The following is a 27,597-nucleotide window of genomic DNA, read 5'->3' as shown; positions in this document are numbered from 1 at the left end:
CCAGTAACCAGCACCTAAAGCTACTCATAATAAAGGGGCAGGATCTGAACACCCTGAATACTTACAGTTAGAACTTTGCAACTCTTTTGTTACTCTATTTCCCACCACCAGATGTTCACAAGGGCTAAGGACACAGAACCCAAGATGCACTAATGTTAAGGGATTCACAGCATGGCATCAGCAACGGCACAGCTCGCCCACCTCCGAGCAGCCCTGCAAACCGCAATGTCTGGGGTAAACATGAGCTAGAGAAAAACAGCTTTCCATCAAAGTTTATATAAACTCCTCAGTTGAAGGGAACTCCCTGGCGGTCCAGTGGTTAGGACTCTGCGCTTCCATTGCAGGGGGCACATGTTCGATCCCTGGTCAGAGAACTAAGATCCCGACAAGCCCCGCGGCATGGCCAAAATAAAAAATAAAAACATAAACTCCTCAATTGAAAAAATGTTAAAACCCTAACTTTTCCATAAAATGTTCTCTTTCTAATTTGATGATGTAACGTTATCTGAAGTTCAGGTTCTTTGGAGATGGCTTGTTATTTTACCATTTGTTATTTTACCATTCTGCAAAAACGATTATCCTCTATTTTTTATTGAACCTGAGCTGTATATTTGTTATTTGCCATATAGACCAGTTCAATCTGTAATAGCTTAAACCACTATGGATGATGTGTAAATCAAACAGAAAAGGGACAGCGCGGTGGTAGCCGCTTCCTTAACCGCCTTAGCGTTTTTTAATATACACTTACTCCTGCACTCGGTTCATAAAACTGAGAGGCTGCTGACTTAGCCTTCTGTTTAACCGACCAGTTTTAACTATTTTTTTTTTAATTTTCTGGTTTTAAAAGTATCCTAAGTCCGATGTGGAAAACCTGGAAATCACAGCAGCTGCCTCTAAGGAGCAGATCACCGTCACTCAAGAGTCGCTCCGTCCTATCGACGGTGTTGGCGGTGGGAGCGCGAGCGTCACTCGACCCTCCCGGCGCTCCAGCTCCACAGTTCTTGCCCCGACCCCTCCCTGTTCCACAGCGTGGCCTAAGTCTCCAGTTGCAGAAGGGAACCCCGCGACCTTCTTCACTTCCATCCTGTGCAAATACACGGAGCTCCCTACGCGGAGCTCCCAGTAATCAGCACGATTTATGGGTTCTGCGACTAAGCGCACTGGCGGGAGGAAAGCTGCGCTTCTGCAAACAACTCACGACAGACAAAACTCGCAGCAGACTTTTCCGCCCCAGAGCGTGAGTCCCTATTTCTAACAATTTTTCCATGTGCAAACTCCTGATACACCAAAACAAGCAGGTAGGTCCTACAGCTTCGGCATAGTGGGGGGATGTTATTCAGAGCTCACCCCGTGCAGCAACTGGACGCCAGCAGCCGCCCAGAGGACGGGCCCGGCAGCCCCGCGACCCCAGCCGATCGCCCGCCGGCCACCTGAGCCAAGGTCCCGGAGCGCCAAACTAGACGCGGCCCGCCGGAGGGCCTGGCTCTACCGGACCCGCCCCACGCTCCAGGGTCTCAGGAGAAGCGGGGTCCCGCCGGACTTCCCGAGGGGCCCCCAGGCCCGGAGGCGGAGCGAGGCGCGGGCCCCTGGCACTTGGTCCCTACCAACCCACCCTTGTGCGCCCCCTGATGCACCATCACGCCCCGCGGCCGGCTCACCTGGGCGTGAGGGCGTCTCCGGTTCCGCCTGCGCGCGTACAGGCCAAGGGGGCGGGCGGGCGCTCTTCTTCCACCAGCGTCCTGCAGCCGCTCTTTGTGTCTGGAGGGCCCCGCGCCGCGCTCCTCCCGGCCTTCAGGCGCCGAGGCTGCTGCAGGCGCGGGACGCGGAGCGCCGAGCCCGGGGCGGGGCCGAAGGGCGGGGCCAGAGGAGGCGGGGCCTGAACCAGGCGCGGGGCCGAACTCAGGGGCGGGGCCGAAGAGGAGAGGCGGTAGAGTGGGCGGGGCAAAGACGACGTGGGTACCCTCCGTTGCAGGGACAAAACCGGGGGCTAGGCAGGAGGGGCTGGGGCCAACAGAGGAGGGGCCATCTTAAGGGCGTCGGAGGGGCGTGGTCTGTGCTGAGTGGGTGGGGCCTGGTGGGCGGGTCCGGAGTGGTGGGGCCTCTTCGGAAGTGTGATGGGTAGGGATGCGAACGCTGGCTGGGGCTGCCCCGCCGCCCCGGGGGCATCTCGGAAAAGTTTAGAGCCTCTGGGAATGAACCCAGGGGCGTTAGTGATCTCTGTGAGCGATGCACCATTGTTCACAGGTCTCGGTCTAGCATCCTCTTTTGGAAACAAGCCGAGGAGGCCAGCCAGGCAACACCCCAAATCGCAGTTGAGGAAACCAGAAGACATAAAACTTTCGGTTATTGTTTTTCCATCATGTATTCAATCAGTTAATGTTTATTGAGCACCTACTAGTGCCAGGCAGTGTCCTAGGGGCTGAGAATACAGCAGTGACGATGGGGGGAGGACGTTGGCAAAAACAATCCCTGCTCCTCGTGGAGTTTACACGCTAGAAGACAATTGAAAAACTTTAGGGAAATATACAAAAACGTTAGATAGTTGTAAATGCTAAGAAGCAAAGTAGGAGAGGAGCTTAAGGAGTGCAGGAGGTTGGCCAGCAAAGGTCAGCGGGAAGGTCAAAAGGCCAGAAGAAGTGAGGGAAGGAGACAACTCTGGGGGACCAGCCGATTACACCTTCCTGGGTCTTTATAGTCTGTTACTCTGGTTTTCTCTTTTAAAGCCCCAAACATCCAACTGCCAACTGGATGTTCTACTTCCGTGCCCCACACACAGTTTAAACGCAACCAGTCAACAGGTCTCAAACTGAAATATTTATCTTTGCCCTAAACATGCTTCTTCTTATGGGTTCCCCATGTTGATGAAGGTCACAGCCATTCCATCACCTCCTCACATTTACTCAGCTGCCGGGTCCTATAGATTTCTGTGTCCTCTCTCTCAAATCCCAGCCACACCACCCCCTGTGTCAGGCCCTTGGGTCCCCTCCCAGGACCACCGCAGGAGGATTGCTAAAGCTTTTAAGACCACTGTCTGCACTTTGTGCGTGCCACCTCCGTGCAGTGGCCAGATGTACTTTCTAAAACTTACACCTGTGTTGGCCCTCTCCTGCCTAAAGCCCTGCAAGTTCTCCTGCTGAAATTATTCTTCTAGACCTGGCCCTGTCACCTTTCCAGCATTACCGCCCAGCTCACACAGCCTTCAGGCAGCGGGGCCTTCCTGGTTCTCTGTAATGAGGCAGACCCTGGGCGTTGCAGACGCCCTGGTAACCTCTTGGCCAGTTTTCAGCATTCAACCCAGAAATTCCCCCACCTGTGTTTGCCCCTTTCCTCTGTCCTCCCAGGACACCCATGCTCACTTCCAGACTTGTATCATCTTCACTTTGATAATCTCTACATCAGTTTGCTCTTTTGGCAGTTTCTGAGCTCTTGCGGGCAAAAGTCATCTTTTTTCTCTGCCTGCGCCGCTGCCTAGAATCCAGCAAGCGTTGTTTGCTTTGCTAAGTGATAGCGTGGGCTATGCTGACACCGTCCCTCTTTGACCTTGTTAGTGATGCTCCTCCGACTCTTTGCTCTTTCCTCCCCCTGCTGATGTGGAAGGGGAAGACTTAGTAGCATAATAATACATCAGTATGATGAAATAAGCTGTAATCTAGCATGGGGAAGGTGTATATACTTTGTAGGGACTCCACTTTAAAAGACGTGAAGATATAGGGCAAAATGGTTTGGGAAGAAGGTAGGAAGAAAGCTAGACTCTGGGGGAAAAGGGTAGGAAACTGTGGGCAAGGGACTGAGGGGAAGTAGCAAACTTCACACAGAGTGAATGGCAACCAGAGGGGGTTAGTGAAGATGTGCTCACACCATGCTCTGCTGCTCTGAGTGAGGCTGGAGCCCTTCTGCTGTGCCTGCGAACTTCCTCAGCCAGGGAGGGGCACAGCAGCAGGCCACACCACGCAGATGTGGTCAAGCTGCCAAGACCCTGATTGATTCCAGTTGATGGTATTAAATTCCCAGGGGTGCATGCTGCCAGAGGGAAGAATGTCTTTTCACTAATGTTCCTTACTCTCTGCTTGGATTTTTTTTTTTTTTTTTTTTTTGCGGTACGCGGGCCTTTCACTGTTGTGGCCTCTCCCGTTGCGGAGCACAGGCTCCGGACGCGCAGGCTCAGCGGCCATGGCTCACGGGCCCAGCCGCTCCGCGGCATGTGGGATCTTCGTGGACCGGGGCACGAACCCGCGTCCCCTGCATCGGCAGGCGGACTCTCAACCACTGCGCCACCAGGGAAGCCCTCTGCTTGGATTTTCACTCACCAAATGGAGAATGAATTTGGGATCAGATGATGCAAATCATAGTGCCATTTTACTGGCTGTTTGACTGTGGACCACCCAGTCATTTAACCTCTAGTATCTTCAGTTTCCTCATCTGTAAAATGAAAATCTATCGATAAAAAATAACCACTGCAAGGGGACTTCCCTGGTGGTCCAGTGGTTAAGACTCCATGCTTCCACTGCAGGGGGCATAGGTTCGATCCCTGCTGGGGGAACTAAGATCCCACAAGCCGAGCAGTGCAGCCAAAAACAAACAAACCACTGCACAAGCGTGTACTAAGTTTAAAGGAGCTAATCAAAAATATAAATGCCAGTGGATAGGTCCTACCCGCCAGAAATTCTGATTTCATTTGCTCAGGAAAGAAAATTTGAGTCACTCTTGACTACCTCTCTTCTACCCTACATTCAATACATCATCACATCCATGTGGCTCTCCTACTTTAAAACTTTTTTTTAAATTTTGAATTAGCATTAAATTTATAGAAAACTTGCAGAAGTAGTATAGAGAGTTTCCATATACTTCTCACCCAGGTTCCCCTACTGTTAACATCTTACATAATCATGGTATAGTTATCAGAACCAGGAATTTAACATGAGTACATTACTATTAACTGAAGACCTTATTCAAAAAATCAGAAATGGACTTCCCTCGTGGTGCAGTGGTTAAGAATCCGCCTGCCAATGCAGGGGACATGGGTTCGAGCCCTGGTCCGGGAAGATTCCACATGCCGCGGAGCAACTAAGCCTGTGTGCCACAACTATTGAGCCTGTGCTCTAGAGCCTGTGAGCCACAACTACTGAGCCTGCGTGCCACAACTACTGAAGCCCGCGCACCTAGAACCAGTGCTATGCAGCGAGAACCTACCTCAATGAGAGGCCTGTTTACTGCAATAAAGATTAGCCCCTGCTTGCTGCAACTAGAAGAAGCCCGCGTGCAGCAACGAAGACCCAATGCAGCCAAATAAATAAATAAATACATTAAAAAAATCAGAAATGTCTCCAAGGTATCTTGCTTAGGTGGAAGATGAAGTTGCAGTGTTGCCCAACACTTTAGGGAGAAATTAGGTGCTCTGTTCTCACCATGACTTGCTAGTGGAACACTGACTGTAATTGTTTTATAAACTGAGTATTGTTTAAATTTAACCAGAGAGGAGGCTCAGGGGTAGAATCCGGTGCCTTCATTTAGAAGCATATTATCTTGCCCATGGCCTGCATTTAGAAGGAAAACTGATGGCAGTAGGTCAGTAAATGAAGTTGGGAAAATTCTGTTGGGTAGTTTGTAAATCTTGTCCTATGAGAAATACTTTTAGTCCGTCTCTAGAGCATACTTGATGTCTGGAGAGACTAACGATGCAAGGGCAAGAACATTCAAGACATGGGGTGTGGGTGTCACCCCCCACTTGAGATGTGAAAGAGAGAAGCCAGGCTCTAGAGTTCTGAAGACCACTCACAACATAAGATATGCCTGGGGACTTCCCTGGTGGTCCAGTAGTTAAGAATCCACCTTCCAACGCAGGGGCCGCAGGTTTGATCCCCAGTCGGAGAACTGGGATCCCACACGCCGCAGGGCAAATAAGCCCACGCGCTGCAAAAAAGAGCCCGCGTGCCGCAACTAACACCCGATGCAGCCAAAAATAAATAAATAAATATGTGTTTTAAATATTAAAAAAAAACATAAGATATGCCTTACCAGGTTACACCCAAAGCCCCCACCTCCCAAATGTTTCTCCTCCCATCTCTCGATGTGCTGTGACAAAATGACTTTCGTCTTCCCCCAAACATCCCGTAACCATGTATTCCTTTCCTCAAGGCCTTTGGTGACTCCACATTTACTAGATAGGGAATCCAGGTTCATGTCCCTTGTCCAGGATAATACAGACATCCCAGCCCACCGTTCCAACTTCTATCTCTTGCCTCATGAACCCCTGGCTCCAGCAAAGCCATGTACTGACTGCCTACTGAGAGTGCCCTTGGCACTACTGCCTTCATGTTGGTGACATGCAAGTCTCCCTTCTATCTGCTTGAGTCTATTCATTGGTCAAGGTTGTGCTCCAGCCTGGCCACTTCAGAGAAAATCCCCCAGCCATTGAGTAATAGTCCTATTCTGCTTTGTGCCAATTGTTCTGGTGTCCTATCTATGTCACTATCTGAAGTTCCACTGGTAGGGCTTTCTTATTTGAGTCCCACCATATACATATATATATATATATATATATATATATATGGTTTTTATTTTATTTTTGGCCACACTATGCGGCTTGCAGGATCTTAGTTCACAGACCAGGATCAAACCCGTGCCCCTTGCAGTGGAAGCACAGAGTCCTAACCACTGGACCACCAGGGAATTCCGAATCCCAGCTAGATTATAAACTTCTACAGTCAGACACGATGATTTTTATGTCTTTACATCTCCCACAACACATTACTAGAAAGCCTGGTAAGTGGTAGGGTTTATTACTTTATTGGATTCTCAGGTTGATTTTATGTTTCTGGCAATTGTCTCAATTAATGTTGAGTGGAAAAGCATAGTTTTTCTCTGTGATATAGATATCCTAATTTTTCTTAGATAACCTACCATGAAATTGCTATCTATGAATTCCAGTGTCATGCAGAAAGTTGAGAATGGCCAGCAAACCCTCGAATGGCTATGCTTTGCCAAACAGCCACAAGACACTGCCTTTGTTTTTATAGCATTAACTCACATAGATTTTTCATAGTCAGTTCAACTTAAAACAACAACAATCAGATGACTTAACAGAGAACTTTATCCTTTAATCCTTTTAAAGGATTTATCCTTGTAAAGGAAAGATTTGCTATATTCAGGTTCTTAGAACGTTCCCTGGGCGTCATGGCTAAGCGCTGACCTCAGCACGTTTGGAAAATATATTCATTTATGGATATTGTTGCTTCATTACCCTTTGATGAGCCTTGATAACTCACATACGCCCAGATTAACTCAATCTGATTATATCTAACCCTTGCAGTAAATTACACTTTCTTTTTCTTTTAATAAGAACTTATTATTTTGGAATAATTTTAGATTTATAGGGTAATTGCAGAGACGGTACAGAGAGTTCCCATATACTTCTCACGCAGTTTCCCTTAATATTAAGATCTTACATAACCATGGTACAATGATGAGAATTAGGAAATTAACTACTAATGACATGACTGTTAGCTAAACTCCAGACTTCATTGGGATTTCAGCAGCGTTTCCACTAATGTACGTTTTCTCTTCCAAGCTCCCATTCAGGATCTCAGATGGCATTTAGTCATCATGTGTCCTTATAGTTTCTTCAGTTTCTCACATTTTCCTTGTTTTTCATGACAGTTGTGAGAAGCTCTGGTCAGGCATTTCATAGAATATCCCTCAATTTAGTTGTGTCTGCTGTTTTCTCATGATTATACTGGTGATATAGGCTTTTGGGAGAACACACAGAGGTGAAGTACCCTTCTCACAGCATCATATCAGGGGTACCTGACATCCTCCGAACATTATTGGTATTGTTAATCTTGATCATTTTGTTCAATCGGTGTCTGCCAGATCTTTCCACTGCAAAGTTTCAATTTTTCCTTTCCATACTCCGTTCTTTGGAAGCAAGTTACTAAGTCAATCCTACACTCAAGAAGGGGAGGATCAAACTCTACCTCCTGGAGAGGGAAGTATTTACGTATTTTATTTAGAATTCTTTATAAGGAAGATCTGTTATTTATTTATTTATTTGATCATTTCTTTATATCAGTATGGGTTCATGTGTTATTTATTTTATACTCTTGGTTATAATCCAATGCTATGTTATTTATTTCATTGCTCAAAGTTTTCCAGCTTTGGCCATTGGGAGCTCTTTCAGATTAACTTCTGTGTCCCTTTGACAGGCCCCCATCCTTTTGCTTTTGGAGCACTTCCTTAGGTTTTGGCACCTTAATATGTTCCAGATTCAGTTTATACTTTGCCTGCCCCAGTCCTAGTAACAGCCATGTCCCCGAGGAGCCCTGGTTCTTTGCACTGAAAAATGGTATTTAGAAACCAAAATCTGGATGAGGGTATGCTCACTGCTATTGGAGCTGTCACTGCTTCTAGGCACTCTCAGGACACAGCTTCAGGTAATATATGTATGTATAATGACCCGTGCATACTAATATAATTACAAATTATCTATCTATATCTATCTATCTATCATCTATCGATCTCAATTTACCTATTAAACTGAATATGAGTTCATACTGATGTCTCCTACTTAAAGGAAATTAAGGGACTTCCCTGGTGGTCCAGTGAGTAAGACTCTGCAATTCCAGTGCAGGCGGCCAAGGTTTGATCCCTGTTCAGGGAACTAGATTCCAAATGCCACAACTAAGAAGTCCACATGCTGCAACTAAGAAGTCTGAAAGCTGCAACTAAGAAGTCCACATGCCACAACTAAAGATCCCGCATGACACAATGGAGATCCCACATGCTGCAGCTAAGACCCAGCGCATCCAAAATAAATAAATAAATAATTTTTAAAAAGTAAATTAAATTTAAATTAAATAAAAGTAAATAAACTGAGGTGGTTCTAATGCCTTAGCAGCCTATGTAAACAAACCAAAACCTAAGCCTGAAATGCCTCAAGGTTAAGAAATAAACACCTAAGGACAACCAATCACAAAGAGCCAACCAGGCTTTCCCAAATAAGGCAATCACTTAGCACTATAGCCAATCAAATAATTTTCTTGCTTTGCTTCCACATCTTCTCTATAAAAGCATTTCCCCAGCTCTTGTCAGTGGAGCGCTCCTACCACTTCCAGTTTGGTGATGCCTGATTTGAATCAATTTTTGCTCAAATCAACTTAAATTTTTAAATATACCTCAGTTTATCATTTAACAACAGTAAGTCAAAGTATAGATACACTTATCTTGAATCAAAATGCTGTTGACAGAAGAACATGTTTTAGAAATTACTCCAGTTTGAAGGTGTTAAAGTAACCAGATTAGGCCCAAGATGGAGTCACTCATGCTAAGCCCCACATCAGCAAACCAAAACTTAACTAAGGCTCAGCTCTCCCAGAAAAGGAAGGCCTGGGTCCACCAATCACACTTCCCTGCCCGGCACAAGTTACCTGAGCTGCTCCAAGACTGCCCTTTGCTCCACAGAAGGAAGGAACCCTACTTAGCGAATCAGCAAATGCCCAGGATAACTTCCTTGTTCCCACTCACTTTGGTCTATAAAAATCTCCCACTTTGTACAACCCTTGGCAGCCCCTTTCTATCTGCTGGATTGGATGCTGCCCGATTTATGAATCACTTTAAAGCCAATAAAATCATTAAATTTACTCAGTTGAATTTTAAAGATCTCTAATTTCTAGAGAAAAAGGTAAAGGAAGTAATTGAGAAATGAGGGAATCTAAGATGTTCTTGCTATGGGATTTTTTTCTTTTATTCCTGGAATTTTCTCATTTAGAATAAAGTTTCCCTTTAAAGGCATGTATGATTGCCTACAGTCAAGGCTCTTGAGGGCCCAGAACCCCGGGTTGGTTCTGGCTCCTGAAGAGTTTAGATTGCACCCCAGTGGAGTACAGTCCCAAGCCCCAAGGGTCCACTGGACAGAACACCCTGAAGTGGTCCAGGGCCTCTGGCTCCTTTGTTTCCCTGCTGTGGACTCAGTGCCCAGGGCACCCCACTGCACGCACACACACACCTGGTATGTGTGTATGGGTGTGCACTGCTCAAATGTTCGCTGGCTGAATGATACAATAACCAAGTCTTGCAAGTCTAACAGCTATTACCTCCTGTATTAATCTGTCCAGGCTGCCGTTAACAAAATATCACAGACTGGGTGACTTAAATAACAGGAATTTATTGTCTCACAATTATGGGAGGCTGCAAGTACAAGATCAAGATGTTGGCAAGGTTGGTGTCTCCTGAGGCCTCTCTCCTTGGCTTGTAGATGGCTGTCCTCTCCCTGTGTCCTCATGTGGCCTTTCCTCTGAGGGCATGCATGTCCCTGCCTCTTCTTATAGAGATACCAGTCCTATCGGATTAAGGGTGCACTCTTATGACCTCATTTAACCTGAATCACCTCTGTTTTATTTTTAATATTTATTTATTTGGCTGTGCTGGGTCTTAGTTGCAGCATGTGGGATCTTTGTTGCTGTGGGCAACAGGATCTTTAGTTGCAGCATGTGGGAGCCAGTTCCCTGACCAGGGACCGAACCTGGGCCCCTGCATCGGGAGCACAGAGTCTTAGCCTCTGCAGCACCAGGGAAGTCCCCTGAATCACCTCTTTAAAGACCCTGTCTCACATAGTCACATTAGGGGTTAGGGCTTCAACATATGAAATTTGGGGAACCACAATGCAGTGCAGACACCTCTCCTCACCTGCAGGTCCCTCACCCTCCTTCTCCTTACATACGTAATTCCTTCTCTTCTCTCTCCATGGACCCACCTTCTCTTTTTCTGTGGTTTTGCTTCATTCGCTCTTTTAAGCATTCACTCAAGAGAGTGGAATGTGCTGAGTTCACAATTCTGGGGCCCGTGGTTTCGCCTCAGACCTGTTTTGCTTGGCTTGACGATCAGGGCCCTCCTGCGGGTCACCCCCTCTGGGTTTGCTACAGTCCACACCACCTCTGTGCCCTCGCCCTGGGCCCCCTGGCTCCTGCTCAGGCTGGTCTGGCCCCCATGGGCATTCATGAGTGGAACCCCCAAACTAGACCCTCTCAGTCCCAAATTGTAAGAAGAATCTGACCTGCACAGTTGGGCTCACTTGGTGGCTGCCGACCCCCACCCCTCCCCAGCCAGAGAAGTTCAGAGAAGAGGCCAAGGACAGGAGTCCCTGTAAGAAGGAGCTTTGGTGGTTCAGAGGCAAAGACTGGCAAAGAAATAATTGGCACCCCTGGTCCACATCTTAAAGGAGATTCCCAGCCTTTCTCTCTCTGCGTCTGTCTCTCTCACTCAGGCATGTTTTAACCCGGTAAAGGAACCATTTCTCACGTTGTTCTTATTCGGCCACCACACACACACTGTTAACAATACGGCACGACACACACACGCACCCCACTAGTGATACCCCACACCACCTACACACCCCACTACACACAAGCCCACTACACAGATACCCCACTAGGCAAACGCATACTCACTACTCACACCCCCACTTGCAACCTCTCCTCACACAACCCCAAAACATATACACCCCACCACTCACATGATTCCACCAAGAACCTCCCACTACACGTACCTCACTACTCACACAACCGACTGATAAGCACTCCACTGCACATACGACTCACACACATATACTGCAGTACTCAGCACACACAGCACTCACACACACTCCTACCCCAGTTACCAATGCTTACACACAGCCTACTACATACACACACAAAACCCCCTGCACACACACCCCGCTACTCACATATACACATGAACACAGCCCACTGCACCCATATGCCTCAAACACACACCCATGCACACTCACCCACACACTATATTCACTCCCCACCACTCACACACACCCCACTACACACAGACCTCACTATGCACACAATCTACACCCCTTCTACATATATGTACATACACTACATATATGCAACCCACTTCACATATATGCACCTCTACACACAGACACATACACTTTCACTCCACTAGTCATACCCCCATATCCACACACACTCATCTGTCCCATTACACACATGCACACAGACCCATAAACTCATACACACAAGTTTTACCCCTCCTTTTCTAAAATGTTGCTGACAGTGCTCTCCCCACCCCTGAGCCTCATATCCAGGACTGTCCTTCCTACCTGTCCAAATTTCATTTGTAACCATTCCCTACTGAGATCCCTTTCTTCAGCCAGGCTGATCACCTTCCTTCTTTGGAGACTGTGAACTCCTCCTGATTGCCTGGCACTCAGAAGGGGTCCAATAACTTTGTGTTGAACTGAATTCTCTCTGTAAATGTTCTCTCCTTTCTTTGCCCCAATCAAATATTTACATCCTTCAAGGGGACTTCCCTGGCGGCCCAGTGGTTAAGACTCCATGCTTCCAATGCAGGGGGGGTGGGTTCGATCCTTGGTCAGGGAACTAAGATCCCACATGTTGCACAGCACAGCCAAATATTTTACATCCTTCAATACCCAGCTCACATCCTCAATGAAGCCACCACACGGTAGCTCCCTTATTTGATATTCTGTTAGGAAGTGCTCATCTGGGAATTCCCTGGTGGTTAGGATGCTCCGCTTTCACTGCTGAGGGCCCGGGTTCAATCCCTGGTCAGGGAACTAAGATCCTGCAAGCTGCTCGGCCAAAAATATAAAAAACAAAGGAAGTGTTCATCTATTTTGCACTATACTGCTTCTTCCTTATGTACCAGGATATTAAAATTGAAACTGTGATCTAAGTCAGTAGATATTAGACACCAAAGTGAGTGTAAGACTTCCTGAAGAGTTTTCAAGGTAATTAGTCAAGAACTTGTTTCCTGACTTTTGAGCTCCCTCACCCATTTCACAAACGTAAGAGTTGAGAAAGTAGAGATGGAGGTGGAAGGGAATTTATGGGGTTTCTTTGGAGAGAGCTACTGCAGCCCGTCCCATCACCTTGGGGAGTGGCAGAGGAACTATCTCCTTGACCTCAAACTTAAAGAGCGGGATCCAACGATAAAACTCAGAGACAGGTTGACATGCACTTGCTGCAGAAAGCATGCAAGTTCAAGGGTCCTAGCAGGGTAGTCAGCACAGTGGAGGGATGTGGGTGGGAGTATAACTCCACTCTCATTAGTGGTGGGGCAAGGACATGGGAAAGAGGCTGATGTGGACCCACGTAAAGCCCTTCTCATCCCAGGAGGGCTGCCTGGGAGAGGAAGGGGATCCCACTGGTGAGAGTCAGTGGTGAAAAGGCCTGCCAGATAACCAGGGCCAGGGGGGCAGCCCGCTGGCGAAGGGGCCCAGGAGCAGCAGTTGGAGGAGCCCAGCGGGGGCCTCCAGAGGCCCTGGCAGTGCCCACAAAGTAGTCACTTGAGAAAATCTGTTGGGCCTGCAGGCCTCAGAGCCAACTCAGGACGGTAGCAGGCTCCAGCTAAGCGACAACCACCCTTTCCGCACACCATCCTCCTCCACCACCCTGCAGCCCCCAGCCTGCTCTTGACCAAACATGACAGTGTGGATTAATCTGTTAGGCTGCACATTCTTCATGTCTGAGTTTCCATCTGGTCTTTTGCCCACTGGCAGGGAGAAAGCTTCACCCCTGAGTCGAGGCTAAAGGAACAATAGGTGACAGGGAAGTTTCATTATGATTACATCCCAGTGTCCTCCTTGCTCAGCATGCTGGTTACATGCATGTTTCCTACTAAGTTCTTTAGTTTTTATGTCTGACCACCTGGTGTTTCAAACGTGGCGCCTGCATCTTCTTTCACCTGCCACACTATCTGACGCTTGACTGGGGAGTTAACACTGGGCAAGCAGGGAATCTGGCAGAGCTGGGGGCGGGGCACTGGATGTGGCCCCCCTCTCCTGCTGTGGTAGACGGGCTGTCTCACCAGCTGCAGTGTGTACCCAGTGTACCGACTGTTCTTACTTTGGGTCCATGTTGTTTATCATTCTTTAAGGGAGGAGTCAACCCACTGAATTACCACAAACTTTGTTCATTCCAAGGAGTTAAATGTAACAACAGTGCTGTTTTCAGAGGAGCACTGTAAATATCTTATTTCAATGACATCTGCTGGACACTCAGTGAAGCACCATATGTGTGATTTTCAAAGTGTATTTTGCCAACTATTATTTTATTTACTTTATTATGTTTTCAAGCACAGATTTCAAACTTGGGAGATGTACAAAAAGATTAAACACACATCTCTAATTATTAGGAACTCAGCAAGTATAATATGGGTGATATAAACCAACAAATAAACCGTCATAAAATTTAACTTTTAAATCATTTAAAATTGTACAATTTAGGGGCATTAGTACATTCACAATGCTGTGAAACCATCACCACTATCTAGTTCTAGAAAATTTTCATCACCCCAGAAACTCTGTAACCATAATGCAGTCGCTCTTCATTCCCGTTTCAGTAAATTAAGTCATTTATCATCTGTCACTTTAAAAAAGCCTGGGTTGAGGATCTTTTCCATAGGTCAGGCTGATACCCAGGGAAAAAAAATCATAACATCTTCCAAGAAATCCACGGAAATAACTGTATTGTCAATGTCACATATGTGAAGACTGCTTAAAAAAGTATGCTTTGACCCATCAAGGTCATGTGACTTTTCTGTACTTTTTTTTTTGGCCACATTGTGAGGCTTGCAGGATCTTTGTTCCCTGACCAGGGATTGAACCCAGGCCCCAGCGGTGAAAGCACCAAGCCCTAACCACTGGACCACCAGGGAATCCCCTATACTGTTAAACTTCATTGTAAAAGTATAAATTGAATGTACTGCACTCAAAAGGATTTTATTATAAAGAAATCTGAGTTTATGTCTTAGAAGTGATCAAAGGAACAGAGTTGCCAAACAAAATAAATATCTATGTACAAGCAATGTTGAAAATTCAGAAACACAGAACATAAGGAGACCCACCATGATGATGAAAGTCAGAGAAGGAATGCTGTATACAAGAATACAGAGAATAAGGAAGTTGGGGAAAAGATCTTAAGAAATAAGCTGCATATATAATTTAAACAAAAAAGCTGTGGGCATGCTGTAAATCTCCACTTCAAATGAGCAGCCTTTCTCAAGCTGTGGGTAGTGACTATGAGGCACAGGCACTTGACCTACATTGAACACAGACTAGAAGAGAACAGCTTCCACAATAAAGGCAAAAGAAGGAAGTACCCATCTAATATTGCTTCTACCCCAAACCCAATGGAAACTGTCATAAAGGAATTTAAACACACACACCAGGAAAACAGGCGCTGACAACAAAACTGTGGAAGCCAGAAAGCATATGGACGAGTGGCAAAGGAGTTAGTAGATTCAAGAAAGCTGAGTCTAGACCAGCTTTTCTAAACGCTGAGAAATCATGAGGTGCACAGTGACTCCTCCAAAGATTCAGGCACTGATACCACCAGATGCCTCAGTCATGAAGGAGAAGAGGGAGCTGAGATAAGGAGGATGGGGTAAAAGGTGTTCCAAATACAAACGGAGGGAATTCCCTGGCGGTCCAGCAGTTAGGACTCGGTGCTCTCACTGCCGGGGCCTCAGGTTCGATCCCTGGTTGGGGAACTAAGATCCCGAAAGCCGCACGGCGTGGCCAAAAGAAAAAAGAAAAAGAAAGAAAACATGCAAATACAAATAGATCCCTTGACCCCTGCCCCCTCCAACCTGAAGTCCTCATTCAACAGAAGTCACAATGCTTCTATGGAAAGAGTAAAACAGAGGGTCTCTAGACCGGGAGAGAGCACACACAACTGAGCTCAGGTACAAGAGGAACAGGGATTAAGTGACCACATGCCTCTCCCCCCACCACACCCCTCCTTCCCACTCAGCTCCCAGGTGCTGACATCAGACCTCTACCCTCAGTCAGGAGTCAGAGATTCTTTGCTAGGGAGCTAGACCAAGAGGAAAGACCTTCAGACACTGACCCCAGAGGTTCTTCATATAACTGCCTACCCAGATACCCTATAGAAAAGGAACTTCTGAGTTTACAAGACCCAGCCACTCTTGCAGAGCTTCCAATCAGCATTTCCATCCTTTCTCTTGTGATAAACACGGTTTACTGGGCATTTAAGGAAAGCCTCTAAGGTGAACAAATAGACCCAAATAAACAGATCAGAGCAACATGGAAGATACAGTGGATTCCGTGGATTCTTCAAAAACTTTAAAAAAATTTGAGAGGTAATATTCCACTCAAAACAAAAATGAATGTTAATCAGGGTCCGCATGCCACAGCTACTGAGCCCACGTGCTGCAACTACTGAAGCCCTCACGCCTAGAGCCCGTGCTCCACAACAAGAAGTCGCCACAATGAGAAGCCTGCGCACTGCAACGAAGAGTATGCCCTCTCGCCACAACTAGAGAAAGCCCGCACGCAACGAAGACCCAACACAGCCAAAAAAAAAAGAGACCATTAAGAAGGAACATTTATGTAAATCAACTATACTCCAATAAAATTTTTTAGGGCATCCCTGGTGGCGCAGTGGTTGAGAGTCCGCCTCCCGATGCAGCGGACACGGGTTCGTGCCCCGGTCTGGGAAGATCCCACATGCCGCGGAGCGGCGGGGCCCGTGAGCCATGGCCGCCGAGCCTGCGCGTCCGGAGCCTGTGCTCCGCAACGGGAGAGGCCACAACAGTGAGAGGCCCGTGTATCGAAAAAAAAAAAAAATTTTTTTTTTTTAAAAGGGAAGGAACACTTAGAAAATCGAAGAAACTTGGATATTGAAATACATGATGCCAGGCAGGAAAGAAAATTCAATAGGATTGAAAGGTAAAGTTGAAGAAACCTTCCAAAAAGCATTATAGAACAAAATAAGAGATGGAAAAATAGGAGAGAAAAGAAAAGAAAGTAGGTCAGTAGAGGAGGTCCAACATCCGAATAGTAGGAGTTCCAGAAAAAGGAAGCGGGAAACACAGTGGTGAAGCAATTATCAATTAAGTAATTACATTTTTCCAGGACATAAGGTTTTGTTTGGAAAGGTTCAAGAGTGCCAAGAGTAGAGGATGAAAGCATAACAAGATACATCATTATGGACCACAGGGGAAAAACCAAAGTTCTAAGAGCTTCAAGAGAAAAAGAAAATTGTCACTTAAATGGCTGCTAGACCACAGAGCAATGCCTTTGAAATTCTGAATGACATCCAACTACATGCTGTTAAACTATCAATGATGGGAGAAGAGAATAAAGGCATTTTCAGACACTTAAGATCTGAATATTTTTCTCGCTCACATTTATAGGGAAACTACTCAGGATGCATGCCACCAAAGGGGGAACAAATCAAAAAAGGGAATACACAGGGCACAGGACATCCAACCTAAGAGGCAAAGGGAAACTCCAGGATGGTGATATGTACCAGAAGAGGGCAATCAGACTGGGGCAGAAGCAAGGGCTTCACAACTGTACTGACCTCAAAGTAAACAACTGGCCCAGTGAAAGCCAATGGAACCATCACCTTTATCAACAACAGTGGATGGCTGAGATCAAAGATGTATGCTCCTAACATGAACGACTCACAGAAGCTTCATAACTTTTTAAATCAGTTTCTTAGCAAGATCATTGCCTCCTAAAACTGAAAAGCAGGAATAAAAACCTGCCTGAATCAGAGGAATTTTATATACTCATACCTACCTATATATGCAGATACACAGGAACTGCTGACAGCAGAGGCCTTTAGGGCAGGCGGGTTGCTGGAAAAGAGATGAGACGGACTTTTTGCTATTCACGTTTTCATTCTTTGACTTGTGTACCACAAATACTTGTACAAGTACCACAAGTACTTGTTCAAAAATGAAAAAAATATATTCCCCAATTTAAAAAATGATGGAATGAAAACAACCTGAGCATCATGCATAGCAAGGAAGTAGTTTTGTTTGTTAAATATATATTTAATATACACACGCTGATATTAACTAAATGTTCACTATAAATGTGTTTAATGGGTTGTGACAGAAAATGTTTCCTATTGTGGGTTGCCAAGAAATCTGAAAGTGCTAAACCAAGTCCCTCTGTAACTAAGAAAACTGTCTTTCCTACAATATTCACACTTGCTGGGTCCAGGGCACCACCATATCTAAGATGTTCATGCACCAGTGGGTGGACATGTGTATGGAACCAGAAAACATCCATCATTGTGTCAGTGTTCCAGGGGCAGCATCCACTCGTGTCTACTCTAGGCCTTCCTCTGTAATGAGTGCTTGGGAGAGCCTCTGGACAATTGAGAATTTATGGCTTTCTAGGAGTATGGGAAACTATGAAAAACAAAATATTATTCTAAAACAAAAACATTATTAATAAAATAGGTCTATTCCAAGATTTCTTAATATCTTCTGTAACATTCCACTCAGAAGGCAGAAAACCACAAAGTTATTCCCTAAGGAAAAGTGCAAATGGAATGTAATATTACATTACAAAAAACTCAATTATTTCATTCCCCGCCACATCACTTTTGCTGACGAACTGCTCATATAACATCCTAGGATGTCTGCTGCCGTGATCTGGGAGCAATGAGCCTTCTCAGTGAGCACAGTGAACGTGCCATGTCTAGACCCATCCTGTGGGTGAGCTGAAAGGACAAGCTCTCAGCACCACACTCAGCCCACTGGAGAAATCATGCACACAACTATTTTCCTGTCAACATCCTCCAACTTAACAATTTTCAAATAGCTACAATTATAATTGAGGTCACATGGACACCGTACCTGGAAGAGCTATACACAAACATTCCCTGTCCACAAACGTTCAGCTTCAGAGCGAACAGTCAAGGGCACAATCACATTTTTAAAAATTAAGAGTGAGAAGCGCAACAGGCACATGCACAATGGCAGAGGATCCTGTTCTTCGCAGAATACTTGAAGGAGCCCTAGCTAAATACACCCCAACTACCGAACATCTTACACTAGTAGTTTCCTATACAAAAGTTAAAAAAAAACACCCTACCAAAAAACAACCCTAATCATTATTTCTTTTTTCCTTAATTAACCATTTTACTCTAAGTTTGGCTGGTGAAATCATGAGACTTTCTAGCCTAATGGTCTTGAGACATTTTTCTAGTTGCAAGATGCCTCCCTATGGAGTTTTAATTACTAAGCTCAAAGCAAACTCTGAAATGGATACAGAAATCTGTGAAACAATGACATAGTTCCCAAAATTTTAAAAACAGGAGACTTAAGGCAGATGGTGACACCAAAAAGAGCCAGTCAAGTATTAAAATGGCACTCTGGAAATGGTTCATAGCAAAACCTAATTTTCTACTAGTTTTCATCATATGGGTGAAACTATCCAGTCAGCAGACAACAGATGCGGGCAGCACGATTAGGCCACACCAAGGCAACTTCCAGGAAAGTGACTTCTGGGGCCATGTGGCTTGCACTCATCCACAGCAAGACAGACTGGTCCCTCAACCTCACTGCGTACCTGGGAAAAGATAGTAAAAGTACTTCCATAAGAGGTAAAGACTAACAGGAACCTATAAGCTCACCCTGGAAAGATGTGAAAATGTAACGGAAAGGAGCACCATGTGCTGATTTTAACAGCTTTTTTACTGGAGGAATTTATTGGTCATGTACACACCATAGGAAAATTATCCCCCCCCACCCCAAAGGTAATGCAGAAAAATTAGATTCATAAGAGAAGTATACGTACAAAGTAGGCAAAAATATGGTGCATGTTTTTGAAACAGAAAATATGAAAATAATTTCACTGTGAAATGCCTTGATTTGCGAGTTGGTACTTAGATTAACCAGATCCAACTGCTCTAATAAATCTCTAGTATATATGTTTTAGAATAACTATTTTTAAAAAAATACCTATTTTTAAGCCAAAACATAAAATCTGTATTTGTGCACCCATGTATAAGTTATCCTCCTTGGTATCTTCATAGATCCAAGATGCTAAGAGATTAACAAAGTAATTTTTAAAAAATATCTCAAGCCACAGATTAACAAATATACTTCCTCAAGTTTTCTGGGTTACCCTACTAAAAATAACTTATAATAATGTACTCTGGATTTTCAGATATAAATACCAGTCAATGGTTGGTTGGCCATTACATGACAAGTATAATTATCCTTAGAACTAGGTCATAGTATATAGAATGCCTTAACTTTTCTTAGTTCAAACCCTGTAATTTGACCCTAAAATTCGTAAGCATACCCTTTTCTGTGCTTTAAGCAGACACACTGACTTTGCAGTCTATACTTTGTAAGAGAGCAGGTAACTCTAGCACGGAAGAAACTATATAATGCGGCCTGGGGGATGACTTCAACGGCACCATTCCATTTTTATTTATCCAGACTGTTGCCTTCAGCCCTGCATTGAGGCCTCCTTGTATATCGGTTTCTAGTGTGTCACCAACCATCACACAGTCCCCAGGCTGTACTCCAAGGAGATCACAGGAGTAATAAAATATGGAAGGTGCCGGTTTCTCCTCTTTCTGCTCTCCACCTACAACAATAGCGTCAAAATAGGACTGACAGGCACAAGCCTTGATCTTCTCCCTCTGGGTCTGTTGTTCTCCATTTGTTAATAAAAGTAGGCGGACCTCCTTTCGAAGTTCAGTGAGCATGGCTTTGACATCTTCTGCTAGTGTCATATGCTGTAAACGTGTAGATTTCCACAGGAAATAACATTCTTCAGCTAATTTCCTATTGGCCGCACCACCTTTTGTTTCCTGGATTGCTTCTTCCCAGTGTGAAGTCCTGAGGTCAGTAATGCAGCTTTTAGAAGGATGAAAACATTCCTTGCTGAGCTTAATTTGAACTTTGTTACAGATGATTTCAGCCTCTTCTTTGTAATGGTATTTTGATTGTAAGAGCTTTATCACCTAAATAAAGGAAAATAACTCCATCAACATACTTCATGTCTTTAATACTTATCCTGTGAGCCTATAAACCCAGAGCACAGACAGATTCTAACTCCACTCCTCTGTCTTAAGGAAGCTCTATTACCACACCATTTCTGTTGGGAATTGGTCTTATTTTTAAAGAACACAAGAGTGAAGATTTCCCAACCTTTCTAGACAACTCATTCATATTTTTTTACCAATTTTTTCTAAGAAGATTCTTTATATATATACATATATATATATATATATATATATATATAAAATAAGAATCCCTCATTTGTCAGTTTAAGTCTACCACCTTTCATTCTGGTCATGAAGACATGAAAATAAAACTGTGCTTATATTTAGTAAAACATAAAATTTCTAACAACTGATATTTAGACTCTTCCCAGAAATAACGCTAGTTCACCTAACCTTTCCTCATCTTATCCATTTTACGTTCTGAAGGCCTAAATTAGGTCCTAAAGGGGACCTAATTCTGTACTTTTAAAAACAGGTATATGTAGCTCTAATGGAATCAGGCACGTTCTGTGACCTCAGCAGTTTAATGATGGTGCTTCTTCCAAACTTAGGATTCCAGATAAAAAACTTCAAGTAGTTCTGAGTCTCCCTCTTTGTCACACTGGTTCTGAATCCCTTATCATAATCTTTCTTATGTTCCCACAGCTCTTTATCTTGACTTTTTATGAGATTAGGTTCTTATCCCTTTGGCCTATCTTCTTACCAAGATGCTAATGTGGCAAAGCATTATGCCCAGTACTCACATATATTATTTCGAATCTTTCCTGCAACTCTGCAAGGGAATTTCCTTTCTGAGATGAGGGAATGGAAGTTTAGACCTGATAAATAACTTGCCCTAGCTGAGATTTAAGCCCATACTTGCCTAACTCCACAGGCCACATGCTTGCGTTTATACTATGTATTCGGCACTGGAGACTGGACCCTTTGTCCTCATGAACTTATCTGGTGCGGAAAATAACCACCACAAATGCTGGGTTGAGTGCCTTGACAGTCACACAAAAAACTGGAAATAAAATGTAAGGAGCAACCCCAGGGTTGTTGGGTAAGGAGGGCAGAGGAAGGAACATTTAAACCAAGGCGTTACCAAGCCCAAAGGTGGGGATGGGAGGAGGATAAAATCATTCTAGACAGAAGGAACAGCACAAAGACACAGTACTTGAAATTCTGTGAACTGGGAAAGGCAAGAAGCTGAGCTCAGCCACAGTGGAAGGCAAGTGAGGGCGAGTGCTAGAGATGAGGCTGGGTAGGCTGTAGCTACCGAAATTCCCTTGGCACACCTTATGTCCATACACGCCAAAGGCTTCATACTGCAAGTGCTTGGGCTTCTCTGCCTGGGAGCTTTATCTCGCCATAGGGGCACCCATGCACATAGGCTGGAGCCAGAGTATAGCCCAAGAAGCAGGTCTCAACCAATAAGAAGCAGATATTGGTGGGTTGCCCCTTGGAAGGGACAAGTAAAGTATGTCTACATGTGTCTCCCAGAGTCCCCAACCGTTCACACAGTTCCCTGCTCATGAACACAGACTGTATTAGATTCCTTCCCTTCCCTGTCTGACTCCACCACTCCCTACAGTGCTTCCTAGGGTCACCTTCCAAGTGAACTGCTTGCAGTTGAAGCCGCCTGTCCCAGGGACATCTGGGAAAGTCGATCATGCCAAGGCAATTTTGGATCTTTGAGGATGAGGGCAATGCACACAGCTGGGGCTAAAGATTTTCTGTTGTTGAAGTGAAGCAGTCAAAGTCAAGTTAAATTGTTACCCTAAACTCTATAGGGAATAAATGATCTGCTACTCACACCAGACACTCAATTCACCTACTGAAAAGGGGAAAGAGCTGAAGAGACACATTCTTCCTCAAGCTATTTGTGTTAATCACAAAACATAATAGTTAAGAAAAGTCTTACTAGTCAGAGAAAAATAAACCAGCCCTAAGAATTTTAGGTGAAGGGAAAACTTTGAAATTTCTTGCTTTATAAAGTTAAAATTCAATGAACAAATCAAGCCTTTTCAATCTCCATAGTTATGTCACCATCTTTTCTAGCAATATCAACTAAATTACTCCTGAGCTATGATTGAAGGTCACTATACAGTTTTAGCAACGCTACTGCTACACAATAAAAGGACACAGGCCTCTAGGACTCCACAGTACTTGCGATTCAACAGGAACTGGCTCACAGTTCATAAATGAAAGCTCCCAATAAAGATCCAGTTTCCTATAAACTGCAATTGGCAGTTTGTTAAGCACATTCTTGGGATCTGAAAAAGCAGATTAGCTCACCTTAAAGGGGAGATTCTTGTAGAAATATATTGCTCCCAAGTTTCAAAACTGCCTCCCATTACATTCCCTGAATTAACTTTGCCATTTCGTCACACAGAAACTAATTACATATTCATTGGGAACAACAAGTGGCATTTTAATAATATTAACAGCTTTGGGAAAGATGTTTATCAGTCGTTCACATATTAATATTAGTTCAAACAGAAATAATACCTCAGGTGAATTAGTCCACATTACTGGTGCAAACTCTCCTAACACCTGCACTGAGAGAATGGGAGTCTAAATTTAATTGGGGATGGAGGGAAAAGATCTCTAATTTAGAGGTGTGATGACATTCTGCATAAGGGTAAGTCAGGCCTGAAAAGGATTCTGAGTAGAATGAGCCCACTAGGCACGTACAGGCCTGAAGAAGGGAGAGCTAAGACAGTGAGAGAGGGGAGATCAATTTCTAGACACAATATAAACTCAAATTCCATCTACTTCAAAACTCTATTTAAGGCTCTATCGCAACACATACAAAAAGGAAACTCTGTCCTACTTCCTACTTTCTGGACCCAGACTTAAATACCATTAGTACTAGTGTTTAGCTGTGATTTAAAAAGACTTTTTGAGGGCCAGTGTGGGAACCATATAACACATATGATAAAGATATGAAGTGGCTGAATTCTAAATAAAACTATTTTAAAAAATACATGCTCACAAAACATGATGGCTGCATACAGACTAACAATTCAAGCAGCCCTCCTGTTATTTATTTTTTTTGTGGTACGCGGGCCTCTCACTGCTGTGGTCTCTCCCATTGCGGAGCACAGGCTCCGGACGCGCAGGCTCAGCAGCCATGGCTCACAGGCCCAGCCGCTCCGCGGCATGATCTTCCCGGACCGGGGCACGAACCCGTGTCCCCTGCATCGGCAGGTGGACTCTCAACCACTGTGCCACCAGGGAAGTCCCCTCCTGTTATTTTTAGTTCAAGTCTTTGTTCAAATATCATCTACTCTATGTGGCCTAATCTAACCAACCTATTTTAAAAATGCAATTCTTTCTCCCCTCCACTTTTTCTGACACACTTATAAATAAAAGCACATTTATTACGTTCACTGTCATACCCATTAGAAAGCAAACTCAAAAATGCAGAAATCTTTTTTGCTTTGTTCTCTGAGAAACCCCAATTTTCTGGAGAAGCCTTCTTCTTGAGTAGTGACACTGAAAGAGGGTGGAAATAGCTTTCCCAGATGATTTAAAAGTAAATTAAAAAAAAAAAGTAAATTAAAGCTGATAGCCAATATTTTGTAATAACTATAAATGGAAAGTAACCTTTAAAAATTGTATATATATAAAAAAAGAGGCTGAAAAAAGAAAAAAATTAAAGTGATATATAGTCATTATGACTCCTTTTCCTCAAGCCCAAGGCAATGGCTGGACCTTTCCCCCTCCCTCCTTTCATAAATCATTCAGTGATTCAGAAAGCTGGCATGTTACTTTTGAATAGGCTAACATTTGTGGGTGTTGTATTCTTATGTGATAAAGCGATCCTAGATCCTCGTATAGTTAATTCTGCACATTTCATAGGATATTTATAAAGCAAATGGTAAGAGAACCAAGTCTGGAGAACTGGACTTTTATCCATCCATTCAACATTCATCCTGTGTCAAACACAGGGTGATGAATAAGACAGTTTGTTCCCTCTTAAGAAGCTCACCATTTAGCTGTGGGCATGTGAGTTGGAATGTGGAGGATGAACTGGACATGGTAAGCCTGGCATCAAGACCATAGTAACAGTCTTGGTGAGAGACAAGTCCAGCTTTAACTAAGACAAGGGCAGAGGGGATGTGCAGGAGAGGACACACTTGGTGACAGAGTGGACGGTGGTATAATTCTGGAACACTGGACTGTATGTACTTCCCATGCATTACATTAAACCTAGCTGATAGGGTTTTTGAGAACTAATTTCACTATTCAAATATCACTATTTAAAGATTTGAGGCTTAGAGCAGTTAACTAACTTGTTCGGGTGCTTTCACCTAGGTATTGGGAGAGCTGTGATTCAATCTCAACTGTCTAATTTTAAAGCCTAAACTCTTGGCCTATAGCAAGGATTGGAATAAAACAAGAACTTAATGACAACACACTGGACTTGGCCTGCCAAAAACACACAGGTAAATATGTACAGTTTGCAGCTAGAGATACTGGAGACAATATAGCAGGGGATGGTGCCCCTGAGGTCAAGATCAAAGGCATGAAGGGACAGTCAACAGTGTATAATACTTCGGTAAAGTCATTAAGACAGACTTAAAATGTCCAGGATTCTGGCAATTTGGGAGGTGCCTATAGATGGTGAGTTTATTTCATTCTAGTGGCAAAAACAAAAAAACCACACTACAGTGGTTTTGGGAATACACAGGAAGTAGAAACATGGAGATAATGATATAGATTTCTCTCGAAAAACATGGCTGTCAAGAGAGGTAATATCTTGTGGAGAAATAAGGGTCCAAGGGAAGCGTTCTTTTTAAAGTACTGGGCATTTTAAAAGATTCTGCATGAATTATTCACATTTGCTTATTTTTTTTTAGGCTCAAAAATTGACATAGGTTTGTTGGCCTTTTTTTATTTTTTGAAATAATTGTATAAAATAATCGTTAACATTTTTCCAATGCATATTTTGGAGAATCATTCTGCTAAATTGTTATACACAGTATCTCAATTAATTCCCCAAAACAGCCTTTTAAAGTTGGCCCTAGTGTCGTATTGTAATACAGATGAGAAACTGAGGCACTGAGTTGAATTATTTGCCCGAGATCTCAGAGAAAATTGTGGAGCCAAGATTCAAACCCAAGAAATGTGCAAGCTGACTATTTATGATTAAACACTGATTATATTGCTTATGGAGTATCATAAGAGAGTGTAAAGACATCTTTATCAAACAAATAAAAACAGAGTATTGGACGGGCTTCCCTGGTGGCGCAGTGGTTGAGAGTCCGCCTGCCGATGCAGGGGACATGGGTTCATGCCCCGGTCCGGGAGGATCCCACATGCCGCGGAGCGGCTGGGCCCGCGAGCCATGGCCGCTGAGCCTGTGCGTCCAAAGCCTGTGCTCCACAACGGGAGAGGCCACGACAGTGAGAGGCCCGCGTACCGCAAAAAAAAAAAAAATAGAGTATTGGACAGATCCGAAAACGCAGCAGGTGTGGAATGCACCGAGAAAGAGGACGAAGAGGCTGAAGATCCAGGGAGACACAACCTAACTAATGAAGCATGAAGAGAACGGGGCACTCAGGGCTGAAAGGATTTAGCTTCTGAAAGTGGGTTTTTCAGATATGGTAATCCTTAGTTTTCTCTTTAAAGCTGAATGCAGACGAAAGAAAGCAGGGGTGGCTTCGGGTCTTGAACAGCACGGGAAAGGTCTGAAAGAGCATCAGTAGGTACAGAAAGGGGAGGATGCGGCGGAGCAAGGCCTCGTGAAGGTAAACCTACTGAGGGTCACACCCACGGCAGGAACACCTGCGGAGAAAACTCCCTCGAGTCGATAAAGTCCAGGCTCAAAGGTCCAACGAAGAGCACGCGGTGGGAGACCAGCCTCCCGCGGTCAGTCCCGGAGAGCCGGGTGCCCGCTCGTCCCGGCGGGTCCAAACCTGTCCCGGCAGAAAGCCAGGCGCCTGGCGCGCGCCCGCCTTTCTGTGCGGAGGCGACTCTGCCCTTGTGGCAGTTTGGCGACATCCTTCCGGAAGCCCGAGCGCTGGGAGCGCCCTCAGGTCGCAGACTCCCCGCTCTCTGAGCGAGGCCGCCGCCGCGGGCCGGCACGAAGGGCCTCCGGGACCAGGGGCGCCGCCGCGGAGGGAGCCGACAGGACAGTGGGCCGGCGGCCCAAGGGAGCGAGAGAGCGCGCGGGGCGGGGCGCCGGGCTCGCCAGAGGGAAGCAGTAGCCGGAACGTTACCTCCAACATGCCCTTCCGACTCGCCCCGGCCGTGTCGATGAGCGTGTTGTCCAAGTCGAAGAAGACAGCCCGCACCCGGCTCAGCCCCATGCCGCCGCCGCCTGCGCGACGCGCCAACTCGTAGCCGCCGCGCGCGCCTGCGCGAAACGGGCCGGCGGACGGGAAATACCGGGGCGCAGCCGCGAGGCCGCCCGACCCTTGCCCACCGGCGGGGAACTCCCGCGAGATATCCCCATACCTGAGTGGCGCGGAACAGCGACGTCCCGCGAGACTCCGGAATCGTGGTCCTAGGGAGGGCCCGGGACTCGCCGCCGTCATGATGCTAGCGGTTGTCTGAGTCGCTGACGTGTAGGGGGTGGTCGGAAGCGCGGCTTCGTTCTTGGTGCTTCTCTGTGCTTATCTCTTTTCTCATTTTGCCCTCCTTGCGTGAGGAGGACGTCGTGACTGCCCCCGGGAGGTTTTCTGCGCCTTGTGGCGACAGGGAGGAGACAGAACAAGGGGCTTTTCCGGTCGGACCGGGTGTCCTGGCCCACGCAGCTCAGGCGGCTTCCGAGCGTGGCCGGGTCGGGTGTGTG

The 27,597-nt window shown here is 45.3% G+C and overlaps 2 protein-coding genes across 3 annotated transcripts in view; both read right to left on the bottom strand.

Moving 5' to 3' along the window:
- The window catches only part of NINL (ninein like), a 107,152-nt gene extending 105,369 nt beyond the window's left edge, over positions 1-1,783 (bottom strand). Inside the window, exon 1 of the mRNA XM_060122365.1 lies at positions 1,659-1,783. The gene's annotated coding sequence lies outside the window, so the exon portion shown is untranslated. The remainder of the gene's footprint in view (positions 1-1,658) is intronic.
- Positions 1,784-19,306: 17,523 nt separating this feature from the next.
- Positions 19,307-27,223, bottom strand: NANP (N-acetylneuraminic acid phosphatase). Of its 2 annotated transcripts, XM_060122378.1 has the most exons (3): positions 27,023-27,223; positions 20,423-20,771; positions 19,307-19,363 (listed from the first exon to the last, which is right to left on the bottom strand). In XM_060122378.1, exons 1-3 carry the CDS (start codon positions 27,110-27,112, stop codon positions 19,353-19,355), a joined length of 450 nt encoding a protein of 149 aa, XP_059978361.1. In that variant the 5' UTR covers positions 27,113-27,223; the 3' UTR covers positions 19,307-19,352. The 2 variants fall into 2 exon arrangements, with proteins under 2 accessions (XP_059978361.1, XP_059978360.1); XM_060122377.1 differs by lacking the exon at positions 19,307-19,363 and having other exon boundaries at positions 19,486-20,771.
- Between the last annotated feature and the right edge of the window lie 374 nt (positions 27,224-27,597).

This window comes from Lagenorhynchus albirostris, chromosome 15 (genome assembly GCF_949774975.1).
Source record: "Lagenorhynchus albirostris chromosome 15, mLagAlb1.1, whole genome shotgun sequence".
Classification (NCBI taxonomy): domain Eukaryota; kingdom Metazoa; phylum Chordata; class Mammalia; order Artiodactyla; family Delphinidae; genus Lagenorhynchus; species Lagenorhynchus albirostris.
This window is presented reverse-complemented; position numbering and strand designations above follow the sequence as displayed.